The 24,408-nt window shown below is 35.5% G+C and overlaps 1 protein-coding gene across 1 annotated transcript; it reads right to left on the reverse strand.

The window, feature by feature from the left end:
* Positions 1-11,872: 11,872 nt before the first annotated feature.
* On the reverse strand, positions 11,873-15,606 carry LOC124160980 (endocuticle structural glycoprotein ABD-4-like). Its single transcript, XM_046537117.1, has 4 exons — positions 15,502-15,606; positions 14,160-14,272; positions 13,131-13,445; positions 11,873-12,189 (listed from the first exon to the last, which is right to left on the reverse strand). The coding sequence occupies exons 1-3, from the start codon at positions 15,508-15,510 to the stop codon at positions 13,163-13,165; spliced, it is 405 nt and encodes a 134-aa protein (XP_046393073.1). The 5' UTR covers positions 15,511-15,606; the 3' UTR covers positions 11,873-12,189; positions 13,131-13,162.
* Between the last annotated feature and the right edge of the window lie 8,802 nt (positions 15,607-24,408).

Consider the following 24,408-nt stretch of genomic DNA (forward strand, 5'->3'; position numbering starts at 1 on the left):
TATTTGAAGAAGTTCATCAGCAATTACCTTTAATTACTACTCTCAAATCATGCTGATAGAGTGAATGATCACTCGTAATTTCCATAAAAATCGTGCAAACACAAAAGGTTGCGTTATCATCAGGGCGTCATAAGAAAGTCCCGCTATGATATCCCATTGCAATCAACGCAGAAATATTCATAGGTTAATTATGGGAGTATTTATCCAAAACAGAACTTGTGCGCGAATATACCGTAAATTATAGCTATGTACTATTATGTACTATCGCATTAAATTGATTTATTTTAATACACTGATTTTTGACAGTATTATTCGTTAATATTTGAAGACAACATCATCAAGTTCATGTATTGATCTACTATTAATGACAAATTTGTTAATTTTCCAATTCATGGACCCGTTTCGAATTAAAAAATTAAAGATGTAGTCATTGAACTTTTGCGAATGCACAAACAGAAAATGGGATATTGTCTAGTGTGGGTCACACTTTTATCAGCTCCGCTCTGATAAACGGATCACAAGTGTATATGAAATCAAAGTAGTTTAATAACCACACGAGTAGGCGTTAACTAGCGGCTGCTAATTTGGTGCTGTAGCTATTTTATTATGATTACTTCATGAGGGTCTTTATAATTATTACCAGTCTTTAATAAGGAAATATTTACATTCTTAGGAATAAATTGGTAATCCTATCGATAACTAAAACCAAATTATGCACTCGAATTCATAGTTGATAAATTATAATTGTTATGCGGTTTTTATGTTTAAAATATTAATACTGCGTTAGAGACTGAAAATTCTAGAGTAAGATGTGTCTTACTCTCTCATTCGATTTTGTTAGCATAATTTTTGTTTCTAATTTAAATCCTGAGCGATATATATATAACTCCTCTTATGATGTTTTTATTTCCTTCAGTATTTCTTTAAATTCATCTTATGATTTCTAATGATGATCTTATGATTCCGGATATATCAGATGACGGAGGCTTTTATAATCAATGTAATTACAACATATGTAAGTTCTGGAGGATTACTTATAACTTAGAGGTAAGAAAAAATTATTTTCCTTGTTCTTGAGTTTGCTTACGATCTGACATTGGGTAAAATGTGTGGTCCTCAGTACTTTTCATAGGTATATAAATGTTAGGTTATTGTAGTAGATATGTAGGATGGTCGGTTTAAATTATGAAGTTCAAATGCCTCACCATACGAGGACTGAGTTGTTACTAGCAGTAGTCACGTATGGTGTCGTAATTGAAAAAAATACTTTTTTCCGATTTCTCAACACAGATCAGAAGCAAATATGTATAATTTAGTTAATATCATTCATTTTCACATTTTTAGTCTTCTTCTCTTCAAAATTTATTCAAATAATTTATATTGATAGATGCTGTTATTCTAACGGAGTGTGTGATCAGTAATTTAATACATAAAGGCCCCAGGAATCGATTTAGCCCTCAAGTCTCACTCCTGTATGCCATCATGTAAAAAAATGTGGATACGAGATATCCTAAGTAAAGGAACTAGCCCCCCTTCCTGGATATAAGAAAGTCACCTTTTTGTAGTAAATGCCGAGTTTCCGGGCATATTGGGCTTTAGGTATTGGTATGGTCAAATAAAAATGACTATTATTGATCATATTAGAGGACGGTTCACTGGTGGGTGGTCTGTGACCATTCTTTATCTCTCAGATCCTCCTCAATACCTACATTCTAGAAGACTCGAGCATAGACATTCTCCATCCATGATATCCGTGTTTCACCCCTGGGGAAGTCTGCAGTCCTACGCTCAATGTAAAATTGTCCGCAAACTGAATACCTGATACCTTGCTTCGCACTTTCATTTTAAATTATCCTCTCATCTAAATGTTCGTTTTCATGAATTCATTATTTTTGAGTAAAATTCTGTACATAATTTCGTTTCATTTTGAACGAGGCGCAAACTTTACTTTTTCTAGCAAAGAAAATATATCTAATTCAAACGGAGAACATATTTATCACTGAGCTCATTGCAATGGTCTTCAATACGAAGCTGTTACCTCATTTCTTATTTGTGCTTTTAGTAAATCACATCAACCTGGTATTCCTTGAAATTCACTAACCGTTGATTAACTTTGTGGTACTCCATTATAAGTTTTCCAAATTATCACACAATTACTTATACCACTTCTTTTTTACAGAGCGCGACCCGGGTTTCAATGAATTATCATCATCTTCAGGCGCAAATTATGATTTGTTTATCTTATTATTGTTACCTAATTACTTGATGAATATTGAAATGGACGCCAGAATAGAGGAAAAGGATGGGTAAAGATATTCATTTTTAAGCGTACTGTCCTGACTTTCAATAATTTTTTAAATTTCTAATTGCCTTCTAGCATCCAATTCACGGCGGTGATTGCAAAATTTTAAAATATTCATTTCAAAATTGCTCCTATGGTAATTGCAAGTGTTTAGCAAAATTACTCTTTTCATCTTTGTTATTTTTGTAAGCACTTAAATATTCTTTCTTCCTGATTTCAAAACTTCTTTCCTCTCTGCCCCACGTATACACCATTGCAATCGCTGCATTTCAATGAATGCACTCCACATCTATCCAATTGGTCTATCTGATCCTTACATTTACCAATCAGTCTACTTAAAGTGGCATAAGGTTTTAAAGTCATGCGGTATTTGTCCTTGGGTAAATGATGAGAGATTTTCAGAGAAAGGGCATTGAGATACGTAACTGTGCACCACGGCTTCTTTTTATCCTCGTCCGCCGAAAACATTTGGTCGATAGCCATATTTCTGTTTTTTTTTTTTAAATCAGTTTGTCTATTGTGTGATATTTAGGAAAACTTAATCCTTGAAATAATTTTATTGCAATGTTAAAAATATGATTTTTTAATAATTTATGATAGTTTATAATTATAAACCGTTTCATTATCATATATACCTGATCAATATTGAAATGTTTTTCAACTGGCGCTTGATTCAAACTAATCACTCTGCGATCAATCTCAGTAATTTATGAGCATAAATGGGACAGACAAAATTCGTTTTAAAATTAACATATTACATCTTTATTGAGTTATAGTAGAGTGATTACTAGTTTTATTTCCATATTACAAACTTAAAACAACATTATGGAATAAGGAAGCAGAAATGTTACAAACTTTTCATTGAATCTTACTTCTCTAGTACAGCCAGTGGTGGTAGCAGTGGTGTAGCCAGGAATTTCATTAGGGGGGAGGGGTTCAAAACCAGGGGGGAAGATGTTTGAAAAACAGGGTTCAAAGTAATGGTTTTTAAACTAATATTAACACTTATAATAATCGAAAAAATATTTTTTCAATTCATGATTGTTAATATTTCGTTTTGTTTTACGAAGGAAAATAATTTTTTTTATATTTGGGGGGGGGGGGTGGAGGGTCCAGATCCCCCAGACCCCTCCCCTGGCTATGCCACTGATTTTTAAATTGCCGTATTGAAAATATATGTGTGAATGATGATCGGGGTTATTTCAAAAGTTTTCATAGCTTATAGTATTTAAAATCTCGTTTTCACTTAAAATATCTCCATGCACTCCTGAAACGAGCGGTTGAATTGTGATCTCAATCATCTAAAACATCTCTCTAGATTCTTGATCGGGCTATGTTTCTTTGTAATAAGCGTGATATTTTCAGATCTGGAACACGTGCAAGTATTACCTCGATAAGCATCGTCATGCATCATTTCAAATTCGAAGCAAGAGTATTGGTCCATCCTCTTCCTTCCCAAGAAAACTCTCACTTTCTTTCCTGTGAACCAATGTTTCATCACGACTTCCTCCGCCCCTCCCTATTTCCATTCCAACTCCATGGTAACAATCATTCCAACATCTGCTCTTTGTTTCTTAGGAATATATTGCATTACTAGTCCTAATGCGATAGCCTTTCAAGTTTAAATACGTGAGGAACTTTTGATACTGAGATAAAGCTTCACCAATTGTATCCTAAAATTATTTGTCAATTGGACGAAGAATAGCCGCTGAGTCTAAAGAGCCGATTGAAATGGTATTCGTATTTAGGCAATGGCGTTGAAGAAGGCCATGTAAATATAGAATTATGCGAAAATAGGTGTTTTATGGTAATAATAGATAATAATTAAGTACTTTGTGAAGTGAGTACTATGTGTTTGGTTGCTCTACGTGTTTTATTTTATTACTGAGTTCTTTTTAAACTTAATGCACTCTTAATGTAATCTTACTTAACGTTTTAGGTAAGTAATGACTAATTTTATATTCATTTTATTTTAAATCTATATTAAAGGTATGAAACAGAAATCACATATGCACGGTTTACTCAATGAAAAAAATTATATTTAATTTCATTTGTATGAAAAAACACTTGTAATGAACCGTCAAGAAAAACATCTATTGTTTAAAAGAACTAGGCAAAACTTCGTTCCATCTGTAGGCGAAAGGTATGGGAATGCTGAGTCGTTCCTCTTGAAATATGTCAATTTCGGAATTATAAAAATCCCCATCTTTTTTTTGGATTTCGGTCAAATTCAAGCAAGGGAAAGAGTCATTGAGTTGTTGTGTGAATCAGATTTTATTGTATGCGAAGAAGTTTTGATCCTGATATGTAAGCAGCAATGCAATTATTTTAACTACAATAGCCCATTATTTACTTCTCTTCAGCTTTGTGTAGGTTTTTTTCTGTGCTAAAAGGAGAATTGATAATCCTGGAAAAGATTAATGCGATGCATGTTAGAGTCTACAAGGAAATAGTAAGTCTGCAAGTATAGGCTTTTTGCAACTCTTTGGAAGTTACTTCAAAAAGGCCAAGTTGTCCTATGTAGCCGAATTATTCACCTCTAAAGAACTTAGAATTAAGTTCTTTCTGAAATATATCTTTTGTCCCTTGTTGTAGAAGTGCGATGTAATTTGGCATGATTTTTTTTAATTTCTTCTGGTTATCCAAGAGGGAATTTAGTGGGAACGGCGATCAAGTATTCTGATGCAATGATCAAGATAGTAATTATTTGGAGCTGCTCACATATAAAAGAGAACTTGCTACACGAGCTCGATTTTATCGAGCCTGAAGACCGCTTTCTTTTCGCTCTGATTTCCTTGGTGCGCGGAACCCAATCATTGTCAAAATTCGCGAAACGATTGGTTATGGCGGACATGAGTCCTCTGTATAACAACAGTCTTAGCAAATATTGTGAATACAAGGAAGCATTAACCTATTCCCTTAACATAACCCATTAGCATATTTTTCTGGCATATTTAAATAAAAATCTCCAGCAAGTGATTCAATTCCGGCTTTTATTTAATGCTGAAATATCAATTGGCGAACAAACTTCAGCATACATGCATTGGTATAGATAAGGTTTGCGTCGGTATGGCCTGCTAATAGCTGAAACCTTTATAGCACGTTTATTTTCTTTAGCGTTTCTTCGCTATTTTTATAGGTTTTTAGAAAAATGACGACGAAATTAATGATATTGCATCATGAATTATTTTGCGTGGTTAATGTTTTTATTCTTGTTCATGTTTTTATCCTTTTTCATTGAATTGTTGTTAATTAAAATTGTGATGACAAGAGCAATTGCTTAGGTGTCACAGTATTTCATTAAATAGCCTATTTTTCGTTCTTACACCTCGCTAACGGTGCAGCACGTGCTACAATGCCTACCGATCTTTTTACCAATTTATTTGATGTATTATGTGCAAATTATTTGGAACATATAGCCATGATACCTTGTATTTTCTTGCATTGTGGTGCCTCAAGGAGATGAAAACCAATTAGGTGAAAAAAACGTAAACATATTTTTCAAGATAATGTTAGCTTCGCAACGATAAGGCCGTTGAAATTCTTATGTTTTAATGGTTATTATAATTAGTTCTTGACCAAATCTAGTCTTCCGCAATCAAACCCGTGCCATTGCATGTTTACGTATTCATATAAGAATGTTTTTTGACCAAAATTAATTTATTTCAGCCTTATGTACGAGTATATAGTTCCATTTTTTGTCTCGTTTTTTGCTTGACTGCTTGCAATTCGTTATAATTGGGCATGCATTTTTCTTGCTGCATGGTGCCTGCTTGCGTTTTCGTGGTTTGGGTGTAGAAATATTATTGTAACATTGTTCTCCAGTTATTTTGTTGGAAAAAATTGGTGCTGTCGATTTTTTTGACCTATTTTAGCCGATATCGCATTCGAAATAAAATCCTGCGAGAATTATAACGGTTAGTGAAACCTTTATAATGCCACAGTGGTAAATAGTAAGGTTCGGCCAATTCATTGCTCTGAATGCTAGTTAAAATTACAAATTAAATGCAATGTAGGATTTTATATGTAATTAGATATTGCTTAAAATACATCTTTAGCTTATACTTACTCTCGCACTAATTTAGTGCTTTTAATTAATCTGAAGTGATGATATCTCCTCCTATTTTGCAGTACATTGTCTGAAGATGAATAGATAAAAAAATACAGGAGACTTATTTGCTTAAAGAAATATAAACTTGGGTTCATCATTTGCACCACAAATCATAGATTATTCAATGTGATATTGGCATAGATAAAATTAGTCATGAATGTAGAGTTCTTTACAGCTTTCTGTATCTATAATTACGCTGTAAATAATTCTATGAAATACATGCAGACAATTGTGGTTTCCGTCAAGTAAAGTCCGCATAGAAGTATTTTAAAAATGTCTACGGTTCTCATATGAAATAATAGTCTCATTGCAATGGTGCAGCTAATGCGTGTCTTTAATATTTCCTGTAGAATTTTCTGTAATCTCATGTACATGATACGTGTATCAAACTTTTGAGACCAGGAAGCATCATATTTATATATTTCATGCATGGAAATTTTATTTCCGTGCATTTATTTCCGTTACTTCAAAATTGCTAACAGCGTCATTTAAGATCGAAACACAGAAGCGGTGATTGCAGTTACTGCTGAACATTCTGTCAATAGAATAATTTTTGGTGAAGAAGCAATGTTTTCAATTCCATATCGAAGTAGCAGTGACAGTTCTGCCCCGTGACCTCCGATGAAAGCGGAGGACATCGAAATTTCAGTTTAGAATATTCAATAGAAAGGGTTGGATGTTGCTGTTATGTACTTATTTTTTGTGGGTTAAAACTGTAAATGAATCTTAGAGCTATAAAAGTACATATTTCTGAATATCATATATTCTAAATGTGCCTATCGTTTTTTGGATGCAAGATAGAATCTAACGGTAGGATAGTAACTTAAATGCAACTCTGTAACGTAATTTTAGACATTTGTCTTATGAATACGGACAAAATAGGAGCAATATTCTTTCCTTCTGTGCTGTAACAATGCACCACAGAAAAAAAATGTTTTTGGAATGAATTACAAACGGGATCCAAACAAGAATAGTATATTTAATTATTTATAATGGTGACCTATAAATATATTTAGCATAAATCATGATGTTATACATCATTAAATATAATATTAAATAATTTTATGGATTATTAAAGACAGTTGTATCCAGAGGAGCGTGGTAGAGAAATTACCCGCCTTCGGAAGGTTCAAATCAGGTGAAGCTTTCTGACTCTCCCTAAACGAATAACCTCGCGATGGACCAGGAAAAGAGACTGGCCCCTCTACCGGGAATGTGTCAAATTGAAAGCTTGTGGCTCAGGCTGGGGTGAGCTTTACCCTCATCCGCACTAAAACCTTATTAATGAATGATTACTAACCAGCCGCAATGAAGGTAAATGAGATGGAGCTAAAATATAACTCGTATCTCCCAACCAATTCAATGGAATATTCTAAACTCTCCCACTCCTTCTGCGGGACTACATATATATAAGCTATATCCCTGGGGTTAAGATATGTGTGTTTAAAATTGCATGGATGATTCTCTGCATGCAATTAGGGTGACCTTGATTCAGGTGACTCTGCTCAATCAATGGTGCCTCGCGTCCCATGTCATGGTTGAAATAGAAAGCACTATATCTCCAAATACGCAGAAGGGCACCTTGAGACTTTTTTCTGGCTATCGTAATAAAGAAATTAGCTTGGCAGCAATTCTATCGTGATTTTATAACGAAAGCCCTGCTATATTTTCATGTTATACAAACTTGGCACTTCCCTATAATTGGTCTATCTACTCAAATTTCGCCTACCTACATCCGGTCATTACCAATTTATTCATTCCCTACTCCTGGTAGAAAAAGAATGAGTTTTTTTGTCCAAAAAAATAATTTATTTAGTGCTTACGTGCATAAAAGCGCGACTTACATGCTCGCACGGTCTTGGCTCATTTTTTTTCGTATTATAATTAATCAAAATGTAGTCGGGGCTCAGTTTACAATACCATTGATATTGTTGCAACAGAAATGAATAGTTACATCAGATGAATTTTTCTTGGCTGATTATTACTCTTCGGGTTACTATTACATTGGGACTTGTTTATAACGGCATCGGCTGTAACGTCAACTCGGGTTTAACGTCACATTTTATACAGACCAGCCAAAATTGAACATTTTATGTTGTACGAAAACCCGTTTATATCGTCAACAAATATTGCGACGCTCGGGTATAACGTCAAACATTTTGCGATTCTTAGGTTGCAAAAGTGGTAGTGTGATTGTATTATGTCCCAAAGTTCATAGAAACCATGTGTAGAAACATCAAAAGCAAAAACAGGTCACAAGCTGGACGTTGAGCTGGTGACGGGATGCAACTATTTTGTTTAATTGGTGTCTGGAGGGAGCGGGGGCTGTCCCGCATACCTGGGTCTTATCCCTTCCCACCCCTACATTCTACAAGGTCACTGACACAGTTATACTGTATTGTATTGTTTGTTTCTTTAGTTACGGTAGATGATCAGTCACATCACAGTAAACAGTGTTGTATATAGAAGAGCTTTTGCGTTTTTACTTTGTCCTTTCACTCAGATTTAAGGCTGCTTTTTTTATAACGTCTCTCGGATATAACGTTAAAAATCTTCTGGTCCCTTTGATGACGTTATAACCAAGTTCCACTGTATATGCAATATTTGCTTTTGTATCGGTAACTATTGGTAACAATTATCACGATAAATTTTCATGGAGTTGTGGCAAGAAATGAAAGGCATTTCAAGCGACCACAATCTTTATCATGCAAGTGTGCTATGCCAGCGTTTTGATGGTTTAGGTATTATATGTCGTTTATAATTGTGAATGGACATAAGTACAGGTTTGAATTCAATGCATTGGTCATGATACTACCGTTCCCCGATGATGAATTTGATACTTGGTGGAAAATAAAATAGCATGGGAAAGGGAGAGATAATGGGAAGTAACATAATATTGCCAGAATTGCGATACTATGAATGAATACTTATGTTACAATTGTGTTTTATTACCTTGTAGTATTTGCATTAACCGGTTTTGTGAAGATATAGGTAGTTTGAAATTGACCTCAAATTAAATAGCACCTTCCGTCAAGATTGGTTTGAACGTTACCTCTGCAACCTTTTGTAGCAATTTAAGAGAGAGAAAGTAAATAAAGTGAGTCCCTCCCTTTAAAGTACTGCTACAAAATGTTGCCTTCCGACAGCTTTCATGTTTTCAAAAACAGTATAAATGTAAAGAAATCATTCTTAACTTAAATAACGACAAAGTGCTTGAGGTCAAATGCAAAAATATACGAAAATGACAAAATAAAAAAATTGTACAACATTATCATAATTTGGGGTAACTGAGTTACCCCAGCGCAGCCACGGAAGGGTAAAGGCAAATATATGGTTCTATTTTGAATTTTTTTGTCACTATCGAGATTCTTTTGTCTCATTCAATATCTAAATAGTTTACTGTCCTTTAAGTGAAAGGACAAAATGGAAGTTTTATCTACACGAGATATTTGATGAAGTTCATATTTGAATTATTTTATTTCTTCTAGAACCCGGAGAGGGTTATGAGAGATTCAAACTGCGTAGTTTAGTTTTAAATAAGGATAAAGTGCCCTGATACGATCTTATTTCCTTCGTTTCCATAGATCTACACTTAATGAAAGAGGTTGGATTTATTTCATGCATCTTTATTTTTTTGAAATTTATAAGAAAACGCGAAAAATGTCCCTCGCGCCTCTTAAAAGTGAGGAGGAGACATCTTAATTGCAAATATTGGCCTTATCGAGTGCAGTATGTGCGATTTCTCTTTAAAATTTGTAATCATCGTTGAGTCATTAGGGTTCATTTTACAAATCATAATATTTTTCCACCTCTTTCCATAACCGACACAGCTGAAGTTGACACGTCAGCGCATGTTTCGAAAGACACCGGGAGTTTTTTTTTAAGGTTTGGTAATCCGAAGAAAACAAATGTCGTCTTATCCTTAATCCTCTTAAGAAGATGTCTTTGAGAAATGGCGGTGATTAGGCTCACTTTATGACTGATTCAAGATTCGCATTAAAGTTTTTTGGCTATAATTTTCTCATTCATTTTGCTCGGTTTGTCTCCACTTGTAAACCTTGGATGATGATTCTGTGCTTCTCTTTCGGGCATCTATTAGTTAGGAAGAGCGTAGGAGCTACGAAAGGAGAAAACCATGTCGGTTTGTTTGCTAGACTGACCGATTGCAGAACTCGCGGTCGAGAGTGAAAAGCATTGAACAAACATCGCGTCTTCGTCTTCAGGGCGCTTGAAAAAAAAGCAAAAGCTTTCGGCAAGGACGAGTTGCTCAAGGAACCGCAGTCATGGTGAATTCTCACTCGGGATGGGTTACTCGGAGAAAAAAAAGACACACACTTCCTCTTTTGGACGGATTGATGTTATGGAATGGGCACACTAAAGTGATTAAGGCATGTAATAGTGAGTGTCCATGAGGAAGAAGAAATCGCATTTGCCGCTTTTAACTCTGTGTCACTGGTAACATCAATTGAAACGCGGAAAGTGTCGGTTTTCTTAGGGTCAGACACGTAGCCTCGGAGGGGAACCCCCACATTTTATTCAAGTATCTCAAAAATAATGAGCCCTAAAAATTTATATCCATTCGAGTAAGTGTTAATTAACGTAAGATTCAAAAAATTAATACTTAATGAGTCTTATTAATTCGTACGTATAAGTATCACACTAATGGCGAAATTGAACGATTGAGTTACTTCTTCCAGTAAACAAATATGTTCCGTGGCTCCGTGCTTAGTTAGGAGGTTATCTTTTATTTGAAGTACTTCGGATACATCAACCTTTATGGAGCCAAAAAAGGGACTTCGTTCAAATTCTCAAGGCATGTTTTTACTTCGCTAACCATGTGGCTGTTTTGTAGGAAAAGAAAACTGCACTATGAAATTTATTGGCTAACATTAAGTATGTAATTTTGAATCCGAGGAGTTAGTATTTGAAGTAAAACGGAAGTACCTTAGGCATCGTGAAAGAATATCGATGATTTAGATTATGTCACTCGCTTGAGTATTGTTATGGCGTAGATATCCAGTTGGTGTCAGTAGTTTTCTCAGTCATATCCTTGTGATGACAGCAGTGAGTATCATTTTTTAAATAAGTATATGTATTTAGTTTCCAGTCAGTTGGTAGATTCTATCCTCAAAAAAGGGTAACGTTTACTGTACATTTTTCTGTAAAATATTCTTTATATTGGTAGCTATTGGTGTGACTACGGTTCCTGCTTATGCTGTTTAATTATAAATTGCAATGAGTAAAGGTATTAATACTTTTTTTCGTTGTAACTACGGTGAGGTGATAAACTGCAATGGTATTACACTTGACTTGAAGGATCAATGCGTCTCAAGAGGAAGCAACTTTGTCTTAAACATTTTCCTTTTGTTTGCTATAGTTTATTCTCTTGTTGATAGTGCAAGGGTGTAACTCGTACTCTCAGGAAAGGTTATGAGGTTACCACGACTGAAATGCAGATATAAATTGGTCAAACCAAATTTTATTTGCTTGGCATGTTTTCATATTTTATATACAAAAAGAGAGAAATGTGAGCAGGAAGATGACATCATCCTGCGTAGCATCATGTTTTGGTAAACATTAGCAGGCGGCTTTTCATGAAAATATCACAAAAGTAAAGTACACAAACAGAAGAGGGTCCGCATTGACTATTTGGGAACAACAGCGGAAGCACATAGTGTTCCACTGGTCCGTTGAAGTGCCAGTCCCTTTGTTTGCGATGCGTCTTAGAAATCATATTCCGGGTGATCTGCTGTCATCATTCAGTCCGTTTGGGTTTCTGAAATGGTAAAAAAACAAGGATCAAATAATAGATGATTTTTTTTCCTTTTTGGTGTTCATGTTAAGATTATTCCGTCATTCTTTCCCGTTAAATTATTCAAAATGATTTTTTTCCGTCAAATAAATTTTCAAATTTATCACTTCAATATTTCCCGCACTAAAATCTGTATATCAATGCCCCTCAATAAAGTGTCAAGGTTTTATTCATGCATTTTTATTTTTTAATGAATGGAAACAATATGGTTCTATTGATGGCATGGTAATGATAGAACTATATATTTCGTATCAATGAATATTCCATTGCTGCGAAGCAATGCGATCCGATTTTCGGTATTAGAAATCGAGCTTATGAAACATCTAGGTTATAGTGTAGATTTAACTTTTTGGCATATTGTATGCCTCTGTCACCATGAATAGGTGGTTTTCAAGTTTTCAGAAATATAATTAAAAGTGAAATATTCTAAAGAATTGGACGCCTTTCTCCAGTAACGTTAGAGTAACTCTGAATGCTAAATATGTGCATTAGTTGATATCTTTCAGAGGTCTTTTGGGTTTATCAACGCAAAGATAGAGAATGTAGTATTAAGAATACCTAAGAACTATTTTGAAAAGTAGGTGTAATATAATAAAAAACAGCTTCCAATGCAAAATTATCTTTTGAGAAATGATTTAAACAATTAAATGGCTGTATAAATCAGACAACACCAAACAAAATCCCCGAAGTGCGAGGTGACCCAAGGAAACGAACCTGCCCCCCTCAATGTGTGACATTTACAACCTGTGGCTTAGTTCGGGCTGAGCCCTTCCCTCGTCTATCAAAACCAACCCTCGGGTTGAATAACAGAGTGATATAATTTAGATTCTACCCTGGTGCATTGTCTAAATGCATGTTTTTAAGGATTCTGATGACTTAGCGCTGTGAATCTAACTAATGCTTACCAGGTTGGTATCCGGAGTGGGTCATGGGATGTTTACTTGCGCCTCTGCTGGGGGAGGGTGGCAAGGAAGTCAAGGGCCTTCTGGATCTCGGGGGGAATGGGTGGGGCGACGGGGAGGTGGTCACCCTGGGGCTGGAATCCGTTCTCGTCGGCGACGTAGGTCAGCGTGATGGGGGTGCCATCAGGGGCGGTGTAAGAGAAGGATCCACGGGAGACGACGATGTTGGCTGCTCCCTCGCCGTCCTTTGGTTGTGGGTTGGGGTTGGGGCGGACCTCTCCCTGTTCCTCGGCCTTGATTCCATTCGCAGTCTCGAAGCTGGAGGTGTAGTAGTTTAAGTTCACATTACATTGTGTACGAGAGCAAATAATGATTAAAAAGGGCATCGTATTGCCCACTAATTTAATTTTAACAGCTTAAAACACGTTTTTAGATTCTGACACTATCAAAAAACGTGTTGTGAGCTTTTAAAGTAAAATTAGAGGTCATTGCGATATTCTTTGTTTATAATTTCATATTTTGCTTCACGACATCTCTCCGAAAATAGCTGATTAGAGTGCAAATAATTTGAAAATTCCTTCTTCGTATTCGACATAATTGGAATTACTCTAGTCAGTTTTCATTATCCAAGTTTTTCTTTCGGAGAGGCTAGCGATGCAGTTGGAATAAAACGCCCGTCAACGCCCACGGGTGTCATATGGCACCCAGTGCAGTGCTGAGCCAATACCTCTGCAATGCATTTAATATGTAAATTTTAGTGCACATTTCAGTGCACATACTTAGTAGAAGGTTTCCTCTATTATTAAGTCAGTTTGAATTGTGTTCATTGCGTTGAGCTCATATATATCATATTTTATAAAAGTGAAATATGTGTGAAATTAAAAAAAACTCTGGACGCTGACGGGTTAAGGGGGTCAATATTTTTGTGCTTCAATAATTTGAAAGTTTTAGGTGGAAATTCTGTAGATACTTAGACATAATCCTTTGGTATATAGGTTAGCATTTTGACAGTGAAGTAATTTGTACACTCACTTGAACACGTATGATCCATCGGCTTGTGCATCAGAATTTTGGCTGACGATGGCAATGGGTTCTTCCGCTGGAGCTGATGCAGCCAGGGCTACCAACACTGAGAGGATCACGAGCTGAAAAAGAGACAACAAATGTCACTTGAAGTTGATGGAATCCGAAAGACAGAGTTGAATAATTTTAAGTAGTTAGAAGTATATATTAGAATGTTTATCGTTTTTTCTCTCTGATATTAGCGTAATTCGGCCATAAAAATAATACTATGCGGCGTTCAAAACCATATTTATCTCAAATTTAAGTTAAATGCTAACTAACTGGGAAAAAATCTCTATTAACAGCTAAAAGTAATGCTGAATGTGGTTGTATGTGTACAATTTCAGCAAAAAGTTTTTCTTGGTCTCTTCAAACGATATATTCGAAATTCATTCCATCTTGAAATAAATAAATTCAATCCTTTGCCATTAAGTGCCAAAATTGCTTGTTTTAGATGTTTAACCTAAGCCGTTTACTGACGAAATCTTCAATTTCATTCCAAAATTTAATTCCATGGTAACTTTTATCGTATGAGAGTAAATTTTGACCGATACAATGACGAGACTAAAAAAGGATTATCATAGTAGCCATTTAGCACTCACATTCAAATAAAATTAATAGAGTTCAGTATGCCCTAATAGGATTTAGCCAAAGTCTCCATGAAGTTAAACGCTAGAAAGATAGAATAGATATTTTCAGTTTATGCCCTGAAACTAACGATGCAAAACTGTCATTCAATAATATCTTTCGTCAATGACGTTGTTACATTGAAATATGAACGAACTGCAACCAAACTATCCGGGTATAGTGTTTGGATGCAGCGCCGAGAACAAATCGCAGCAGATATTGAAGCTCCTTATCAGACACTTCTCGGATTGTACACTTGGTCATGATACCACTTTGCTAGACGTTTTGATGTCCAATTTGAGAATCGAGTCTAAAGGATGACCATGAACAGATGCCGACCAAGCTCTGGCTAGAGATTAGCTAACTGTGGAACAATATATGCACTTCCAGCCCTAGAAGTTGAAAGCGGTAGTGGTAGCCTTAGACGAGTCTCGCGGTACGCTAAGGGACTAGTGGGTACTCTTGGGCTGTACACCTGGTCATGATAAAACTTTTCCAGACATTATGATACCCAATAAGAGAATGCCAATGAAAAGGATAACCACGAACAGGTGTAAAGCCCTGGCTTAAGTAGAGGTAAGCTAACTGTGGAACAATATGTGCTCTGCCAGCCTTAGACGTTGAAAGCGGTAGTGGTAGCCGAAGACGAGTATCACGATCCGTTTAGGAACTGCTTGGTACTCACCGTCTTCATGGTCGGTGTGTTGAGGGTACTTCCTTATCCACAGACAGAAGGAGATGAGTGTCGTGCTGTCGTCTCGGTTCTGCCGATATATATACTCCTCGGACACCCCTTGAAATCACCCCCACTCTCTCCCTATTTTCACCCCCTGCTAAACCCTTCCTCCCCCCTATACTGGCCTCTTCTTCTGGTGATGACACCTCAGGCACCACCTCCCACAGCATTTGCCAAGAGGGAATCATCAAGCCTCCAACCCGACGTCCCCACCCACTGCTCCCTCAGGCGGGAGAGATGTACCTCGAAATGCGTGGCCAGAGGGGAATTTCAGTCATACCTCCTCCGGTAGCTAGTTTTTTCTCGCATTGCGCACGAAGGCAGTGCACACAAAACGTTGCATCGGAGATAGGAAGAAGAAGAAGCGTGCCCAGAGAAAGTCGTGGCCGTGACGTATGTGTGGAGTACCTACTTCCCTTCGAAATGTTTCGTGGGCTACGTATTATTAGTGTCTCATTTTCTAGGCCAAAGTGTTGGGATCGTGAATCGAAAGTGCATGGAGTGCAGTCGTGAAAAAATTCTAATCGAATTGAATTCGTTACTGAGGTTGTATCGACATATTTTTAATTATTTCCAAAGATAGGTTCTTACTCGGTGATTAATAGTGAATGATTTGACCGTTTATTCAAAAAATGATTGGCTTTACCTATGTTAAACCGCCATAATTGTGGAGAATTTTTATAGTTTGAAGCTGCTTAGTTTCGCGTCAATGTCCACATCATACTCATCGCATTTAAAAAAATATGAAAGCTAAGTGATATATTTAACAAAAATTATTTTAGTGTTTATAAACCAGCCTCATATTAATTTACTTTATTCAAAGTGTTGTGATAGATTAAGTATCAATTTTCTTTTGCTAGACCACGCAATTAATTCATTATTTGTATTATCAGATACGTATCTAAGGTTATTTCGCACGGCATATTTAATAAGCCTCCAAAAATTATATCATTTCAATTTATTATATCGTTTCAGCCGATACCATCTATAATCCTTCCGTGACTGTACCTAGAAAACTTACGTGAACGACTATGTGGGGTATCTCAGGTAATGGGTAATCTCCTTTAATTTAACACGATGGCTCCTTGTTAATGATATACCATGTTTTGCATCATTTATAAATGCACTTTGGCTATATTTAGGTTTCTACATTGATTTTGTGCGAAACGGCAGTAATCTTTCATATTCTGCTACTGTAACTGCACATTGACTATTACATGCTATGAAAAAAGTACAAAAGGTGCCATCATGTCGAGTATTCGTGTAGATGAAGTTATAATGTAAAAATATTTATTGCATTCAACATTTATCCCTGTACTCATATAACAAACAAGTTTTATTTTCCTCCCGCCAACAGCTGTCCGGTGTAACTCAGTTACGCCACCAATAAAAATTGAAGTTTTAAAAAACAATTTAAGTGTATAGAAAATGATTTGTTGCCTAAGTGGTTGAGGTCAAATACAAAAACATATCAGGAACAAAATAAAAAAATACAGCATTAACGTAACTAGGGATAATATGCCTCTGAATTGGCAAGATATTCCAACTTTTATCTATTATTTCTAAAAGACGAAACGGCAGTCCGCATTGTTAGCTTTTAATGCCAATAGTAGCACCGGTGTTATACGTAACTTGTGCTATTCGGTCTACAGTCCAGAAAACCTGTGACCTAATCCGCCACCAGGGCAATTATTACCATTTTGAATTAGCAGAGCAGTGCCAAATCTAAAACATGGAGTAATACTAATATGCTTACGTATATACTTACGTTAAGAATGTATTTTACGGTAGTAAATACAAATCAAGAGTAACTCATTAAGAAAGAAATTTCGCAGAAAATCTCGATTTCTTTTTTATTGAAATCGTCAAATGATGTTGCGTTGATTGTTTATTCAAGTCTTATAAGCGTGACTTTGTTTCAATTTTATCGATAGTGGATGAGAGTCTCTTCAAAATTATCAAAATTTCTAGCCAGTCATAGAGTACTGTTATTATCGTAACATCTACGCAACGTGTTCATTTTTTTCTTATTCTCTGTACGAATTAGCATAAATGCTATTTAAGGATTTTTTTATTCATATACTTAGAAAGTCTTTCATATTGATCTTTTTCTGAGTGACCTTCTATGTATTATGCTAAATTATCCATTTCCGCTGGCCTGCTGAAAAGTATTCTTGCTTGGTTTATAAGTCGAGCCCTCATATATCATGCTTATGTATTTTAACACTGGTAGGACTGGCTAGTTAACCATTATCTAGAAGAAGAGGCATTGGTATTTTAACCCATTGGTACTTGCTATCAATAGAATTCCTGAGACAGTGCAATTTTTAGTTGAACCCTATTATTGTGATTTAGTTCACGTGGAAAGTAATGTTATCCATATTATGGGAGATAATATTGTAATAAATAGATTTTAAATACTGTTTAATCGATTTTTCCCTGCCACAGGACCACAATGTATCAAAATTCATTTTACGCAACATCATGCTACAATCGAAGTTCATTTTCTTAAGGACTTAAAACATTTTATTTATTTAAGAATTACCTCAGTAGATATATTTAGGAAAATTTGGTTTTGTATTATCTAAATGGCATTTAATATATATGAAGATATTTATACCTCAAATGTCATCATTAAAATGATTGTATATTTTGCATGTTTTCAAAACCAGTGCTGACTGTGATTACATTACATTCTCATGCTTGAATGAGATGCTTCAAATTATAATTTTTGAACGAGATTACAATTAATTTAGGTCATTTTTCAGTCTATGATATATCCGAAATTTTATAAACTAGTTGATATTCCAAAGTAAAAATCCTATGGCAGATAAACTTTATCTACCTATCTATCTATTTAGCTATTTAAGTACTGTTATTTATGTATTCTAATGTTTTATTTGATCCGCAAATAAATACCCTGGGATTGTAGAAGGAAAACTGGGCCTAATGAAAAAGTAATAGGAGATCAGTTACGGGGGCAAAATTGGGCTCAAAGGGAGAAAAGTGACCCATAGCCGTCCTACTGGAATAAAATCCATTGCAAAAATTCATACGTGTCATTGCAAATATTGCTTTTTATATTGACATAGTATCAGTAATTACACTGAAATCCGCGAAATTCCAGAGGAATTGGATGAAAAATGAAAGTTAAATTTCATTTTGGACATGTTTTATTGGTCATTATATTCCATCTCATCCTCATATCAATAAAAGCTCTATTTTAACTTTAAATAGAATTCATTTTTCATGCTTGGAAGATTTTTTCTATCTCTCGAAATGTCCAATTTTTACAGTTTTTTTGATCATTCTTTCACCTGTTTGAAGTGTTTCGCCGGACTAACTTTAGCCAGCATTACCTATATATTTAATTCCGTGCGAATGCAACTGTAACTGATGTTTCTTCAAGGTAAGCAATCACGTTACCACGATGTCCAATTTTTGGAGACACGACATTTTAATGCTTCGTAATGAGTATTGACATTCAGTGGTTGAGAAATGAGAGGCAATGCTTACACGAGCTTGACACAGTTTTATCCTCGACGAAAAGTGTTTATTCGCAATTATCGACGTCAATTATGGATTAAATGCGGAAAATTACGGTCGTAAAGAGGAATCTTGCTAAGATGGGAGCTATTTAAACAGTGGATTCCTTGGGCCTCTTCTTCTTTCCCGGTGGGCAGGCAAAGCGGTCTGCTCTTATCGTACGGTTGTGAGTGGGGCATTATTTTCGGCCGTGGGCCAGGATTTTCAGTGTGAGCATAGGGATTATTTTGGCGGCGAAAAACTCGTTTGCCACCGTTTATGTGCCAAACTGTCATTTTTATTGGTGCTAAAATCTGGGATTATGCCATCGAAATGTGTTTCCATTGGTACTTTGCAGTAGTGCTCTTAAAATGAAACATCACTTTGAAACGTGGCTCAAGTTCATTTCAAAAATATATGTTAGATACGTTGATATTTCCATTAGCTAATTTTCTGCCTTTTACTTGATTCTGATTCGATATAATTTTGTTTTATATAAGTCGTTAATCCAAGTTATTAATTGAAAGCATAATTTTCAGATGGCTGTAAAAAAGTGCACTAGTGATTGGTTCACTTTTTAAAATTATTATTTACCGATCATGTCGAAGAAGAATTTTATTAGAGAGGCACTATTCATTTGTATCATAACATATAGGGAGACGAGAATGGTATTTCATATAATCACCAGTCATACGGAATCTCTTGCATACAGAATGAGCTCGACTTTGTCGATAGAGCGTAAAATGCAGTCTAGTAGCTGAATTTGCGTTAGCTAAGATCTTGAGTTATTTTACAAAAATGCGCCAATATTTTATGTTTACTAGGGATAATATTTTAATTTTAACCAGAATAGCAAAGAAGGATTCATTTGCAGAAAGGGCTCTTTGACTTGGATCGCACATGTGTGTTTCAGGAAAAAACTACTGAAGATAATTGTGTAGAAAAAAGCGTTATAAATAGTAGGAATAAGAATTGCGAGAAAAAATAATTAGAAATGGTTCGAGTGTTATTAAAAGGCTAAGTGAAAAATGGAACCTAAATGAACATGAAGCTAGGCGGTAGAAGAGTCTGTCGGAGTAGGGTGATGAGGAATATGTTTGGGAGGAAAACGGTTGGTTGACATGGAGTAAATTTTCAGGTGAAGATCGAATATATAAATAAAGGGAATAGTGGTGTTTGCTTCATTGATAAGTGGAAGAGTGTTCAATAAGTGTAGGAAGGTTGGAACAGAATAGCTTATGAACGAGATTTAAATAGGGTAAGGTATATTCCACGACAAAGAAATAATTTGATCATAGTACAGTGTGTGTATCTCGTTAAGATGTGCTTTTATTTTATTGGTGATAACTTCCATAAATTTTTGTCTTCTCTTATTGCGTATGTAAACGATGTATCCTATATATATGTAACCTATATAGTAACCGGATTTTTTTCAATTTCTCCAAAGATAGATATTGATAGGGAAATTAGCAGTGTATGCTTGCTGCGATGATAAATTGGTATGTGCAACTACGGTTTTCTTTCTCAAAATGATCAAATTTTGAATTAAAATTGGTTTTATTTATTGTAGGTAATCCATTACCATTTTTCGTGCATGAGGGATATACATTTTCGAACAGTACCATGAGCGTATTGGAAATGATGATATTTGTGACTTTATTTAAGGGCTTACCAGTCTCAAAATTACTAAGTTAAGTACTTGTTTAGTTGTTTTACTTTTGAAGTTGAAATACTGTCAGTTTGCGGAGAATGACGTCTCATCTCATAAATTCTTTCTCGCAGAAATTTCAATTGGCTCGCTCAACCTTGAAACCACATGTCTGGTAGACGGTATTTTTTTGTCTTTATTTCTCATTTATAGCCAATTGATGTGCCTTGAACATCAAGTAATCTTCTGCCCATAGAAATTTTTAGCCGAAATTTTGGACGTGGAATTTGAGGTGATATCCTTTACTGCCCCCATTTGAAGTTCCTTTCTTAATGTGCCCATCACATGAAGGTATCGCTCGTTAAAAAATCCAGATTTCTTCAAAATGTTGCGTTTAACTCACTACAACTTCCTTTTAGCATATTTGAACAGGTTTGAGTAAGGGTAGCTGTGAATTTTTGGAGTAAATAATAACGTGACTATCAAATGCAGTCCATCAATTTTCAGTCTATCATCTTCATTCTTGCAATGGCTCACTTAATAGCCAAAACCCTGTACCGTTTTCCGTGAAATTCAGTTTTTATTTGCCTATGGCGTGGAATTCTCCGTGGCGATAATAACATTAAGTGGTCGTCATCGAATGCTAAAGGGTATGCCTTACGATGATGAAATCTAGTCAAGGAAAGGGGTTTTTATATAGGAGGCTAAAATGAGCTCATCTTACAGTTAGGCATCTTCAAAATCTTATAATGGAAGTAATACACTGTTCTCATGTGTTCATCATAGTATATTGGCAGAATTAAAACCAACAATTAACGTCGTCAGAAGTATTTTCTTGTTACTCCGCCGTATAAAATGTTTCCATTTGATTCCATCGTAAAAATGTCATAATTAATTTGAAAATAACTGTGAGCATCGTCATTGTGTAACGAAGAATTCCAAACTCATTTCTATTCATTTATGGGAACTAAACATTAATTCATAGTTTTTGGCTATTATCATCACTCTATTCCTAATATTTATTTTATACAGTTATGCCGAACTGTCGAAAGTAACGTGGATAGGATTCGAATTAAAGTCTTGAACCTGCACTGAATGTAAATACGCTCTTTGGCTCCTTGTTATGAATTTCTTTCTTGGAAATTTTTTCCTTTCATGTCATGGTATGATCATGTCCAGATAATGAATTTTGTTTTACAAAGCAGAATAACGCTTCAGCTTGCTGCAGGGTTACCATTTTTATTCAAAAGATTATTGAGCTGACAGTTTGTACTGAAATTACATACACGCTATGGTTAAAATTTTCACGTAACAGTTGGTGCCTCAGGGGTTTGAGTAAAGAATTATTCACACAAATTCAAAACTTCCTCTCCTAACTCGTGGCAGGAAAGTTTATTGAGTAGCAGTATGGAATAAATGAACGCGGCGGTAGTCAGTGTTCCAACATCATTATGAAATATTATTATAGCCCATTTTGACACTCGGGAAAAAAGAAACTCCCAAGGTTGAATTGATTTATCTTCGATATCAAAGTATTCCTCAAAGTTGATGCGTCATTCGCTTGGATATCTTCTCTCAAACACCGATTCGTTTCCTGTACGTCAGGCATGGCCAAAAAATGAGAAAATCGAGAGAGAAACACTCATTTTTCAAGCGATCCTCTGCTCGCTTCAGGGGAAACTGGGAAAAAAAGATCCCTTCCCTACTATTATCTCAGCTTCTATTTCTGTTCGATGGCCGCTCCTTCAATTTCTCAACGCTGCATTTTTGATGTAGAATATACTTCACGCTTAACTCATAAAGTTCTTTCATTACTGGGTTTTGGTACAAGTATTTGAGGGCACTTTCAAGCACATTGGTAAATGCAACATGTCGTTTCTTGAGTAATTGAAGCGGTGGTAAATTGTGGTTAAAAATCCGTGTGGTGTGAGCCCTAAATTTGAGACGAGGGAATTAAATATCAGGAAACTGACAGATGATACCAATGGGTTGTTGAATATTTAAAACCATATAGTTGTTAGATGCTTAATCACGAATGATTTAAAATGTTCGATTTGTAATTTTTGGCTCTCTTGATATGGCATTACTTTTATATTGTGTCTTTTGGATACTGTGAATGAATGCGATTCATTTTCGAAATCGTTGATCCTCATTGATATATCCTTTGTATTAAATTACAAGATTAATCAGTTCCCACTCCTCTAAGTTATTTTTAGTATTTTTCCGCTTCGCAATAAAAAAAATTCCATTGAAAACTGAGGCGCTGTAGTTTTGTGTCTCTCGTTTTATTGACTTTTGAGTTATTTGATGTGACAAGATTCCGTGAAATTTTATATATTTATTGCAAAAACATAATATTTTTTACTAAAGTAGTAATTTTTCATCAAATTGATCATACTCTACTCAGATCCACGCTTTTAATCCACGCATCGCGGTAGTGACAAAGCAATCACTGTTTTTCAGGAAAGAGCCGCCTTAACGGAGTCGATAAATGTTGGATTGCGCCTTCCAAAATCCCTCTGAAGTCCCTGGAGGAACTTCTACAAAACTCGACCCGACTGTGTTTATTTACTTCGGTCTCTTTTTATTAAGCCTTCAATCCCATATTGAAGTAAATGGTGAACCGTGCGATGACGTCAAATCAATGAGAAGGCATTTCATGTCACGCGACTTCAAGCGGTGTTCCAGAGCGTTTTATTAGCATTTAGTGACTTTGGCGACGTCTTGAGAGAGTTTTGGCTTATATATATTTTTTGACATAAAATTGCCAATTCAATAAGATTTCGTACATAGGATGAAGAAGTTTCTTCCATGATCCCCATTTCTATGCATAATAGCTTCAATAACTATTTTCTACCGATTTTCTCATAAGGTAACTGATAAATTAGATAAATTGATTAGATGAGGCGAAAGAAATTAAGTGCTGGGGATAAAGTTGCTGTAAATGCGTATTATTTAATGAGAATTTAATATATGAATGCTATAGTATCTTTAATAAGTTTGAAGAAAATATTTTGATGGCACAAATAATTAATTTGATAAACAAAGTACACGATGCACGGCGTAGAGGTGAAAAACGGTGAATAGAAATTCTGTGTCTGCATTATTCCAATCTTAACAGAAATCGCCTGTTTATAGTGTCCGATTGACGGAGTACTGAACACAAAGTCCTTATCTGCAGAAACCAATTTGTGATTACTATTTTTGCACCACTCTCTTCGGAAAAAGCTACAGATGGAATTAGAACCCTGGTTTACTGGTGTATCATCTTGACAGTCCAAATGAAGTTACACCAACCCTATTATATTTGAGCTAAACATGACGGGGGGATAAAGCCCAAGGATTTTATTTACCTAGTCGTATGTACATAGAATATTCCTAAAATTAACACAGCATTCGGGAAAAAATATATTTAGCCATTAGCCATTAGATAGGAAATGAATAGATTTTATTAAAAGAATACGACATGGGGTCAACCGAGGTTCAGGTAAGGTATCGTATTTGTAGGAGGTGATCGGCAGCTGAGGTCATTTGCGTCATGAGGGAAGGGTAGTTCTACATCTACATCTACATAATACCCCGTAAGCCGCCTAAAAGGCGTGTGGCAGGGGGTGTTAGGACACCAGCCGTTTACAGCTATTAAAAAAAAAAAAAAAAAAGAAGTGCTCTAACGAGGTTGGGAC

Source organism: Ischnura elegans, chromosome 6, assembly GCF_921293095.1.
Source record: "Ischnura elegans chromosome 6, ioIscEleg1.1, whole genome shotgun sequence".
Lineage (NCBI taxonomy): Eukaryota > Metazoa > Arthropoda > Insecta > Odonata > Coenagrionidae > Ischnura > Ischnura elegans.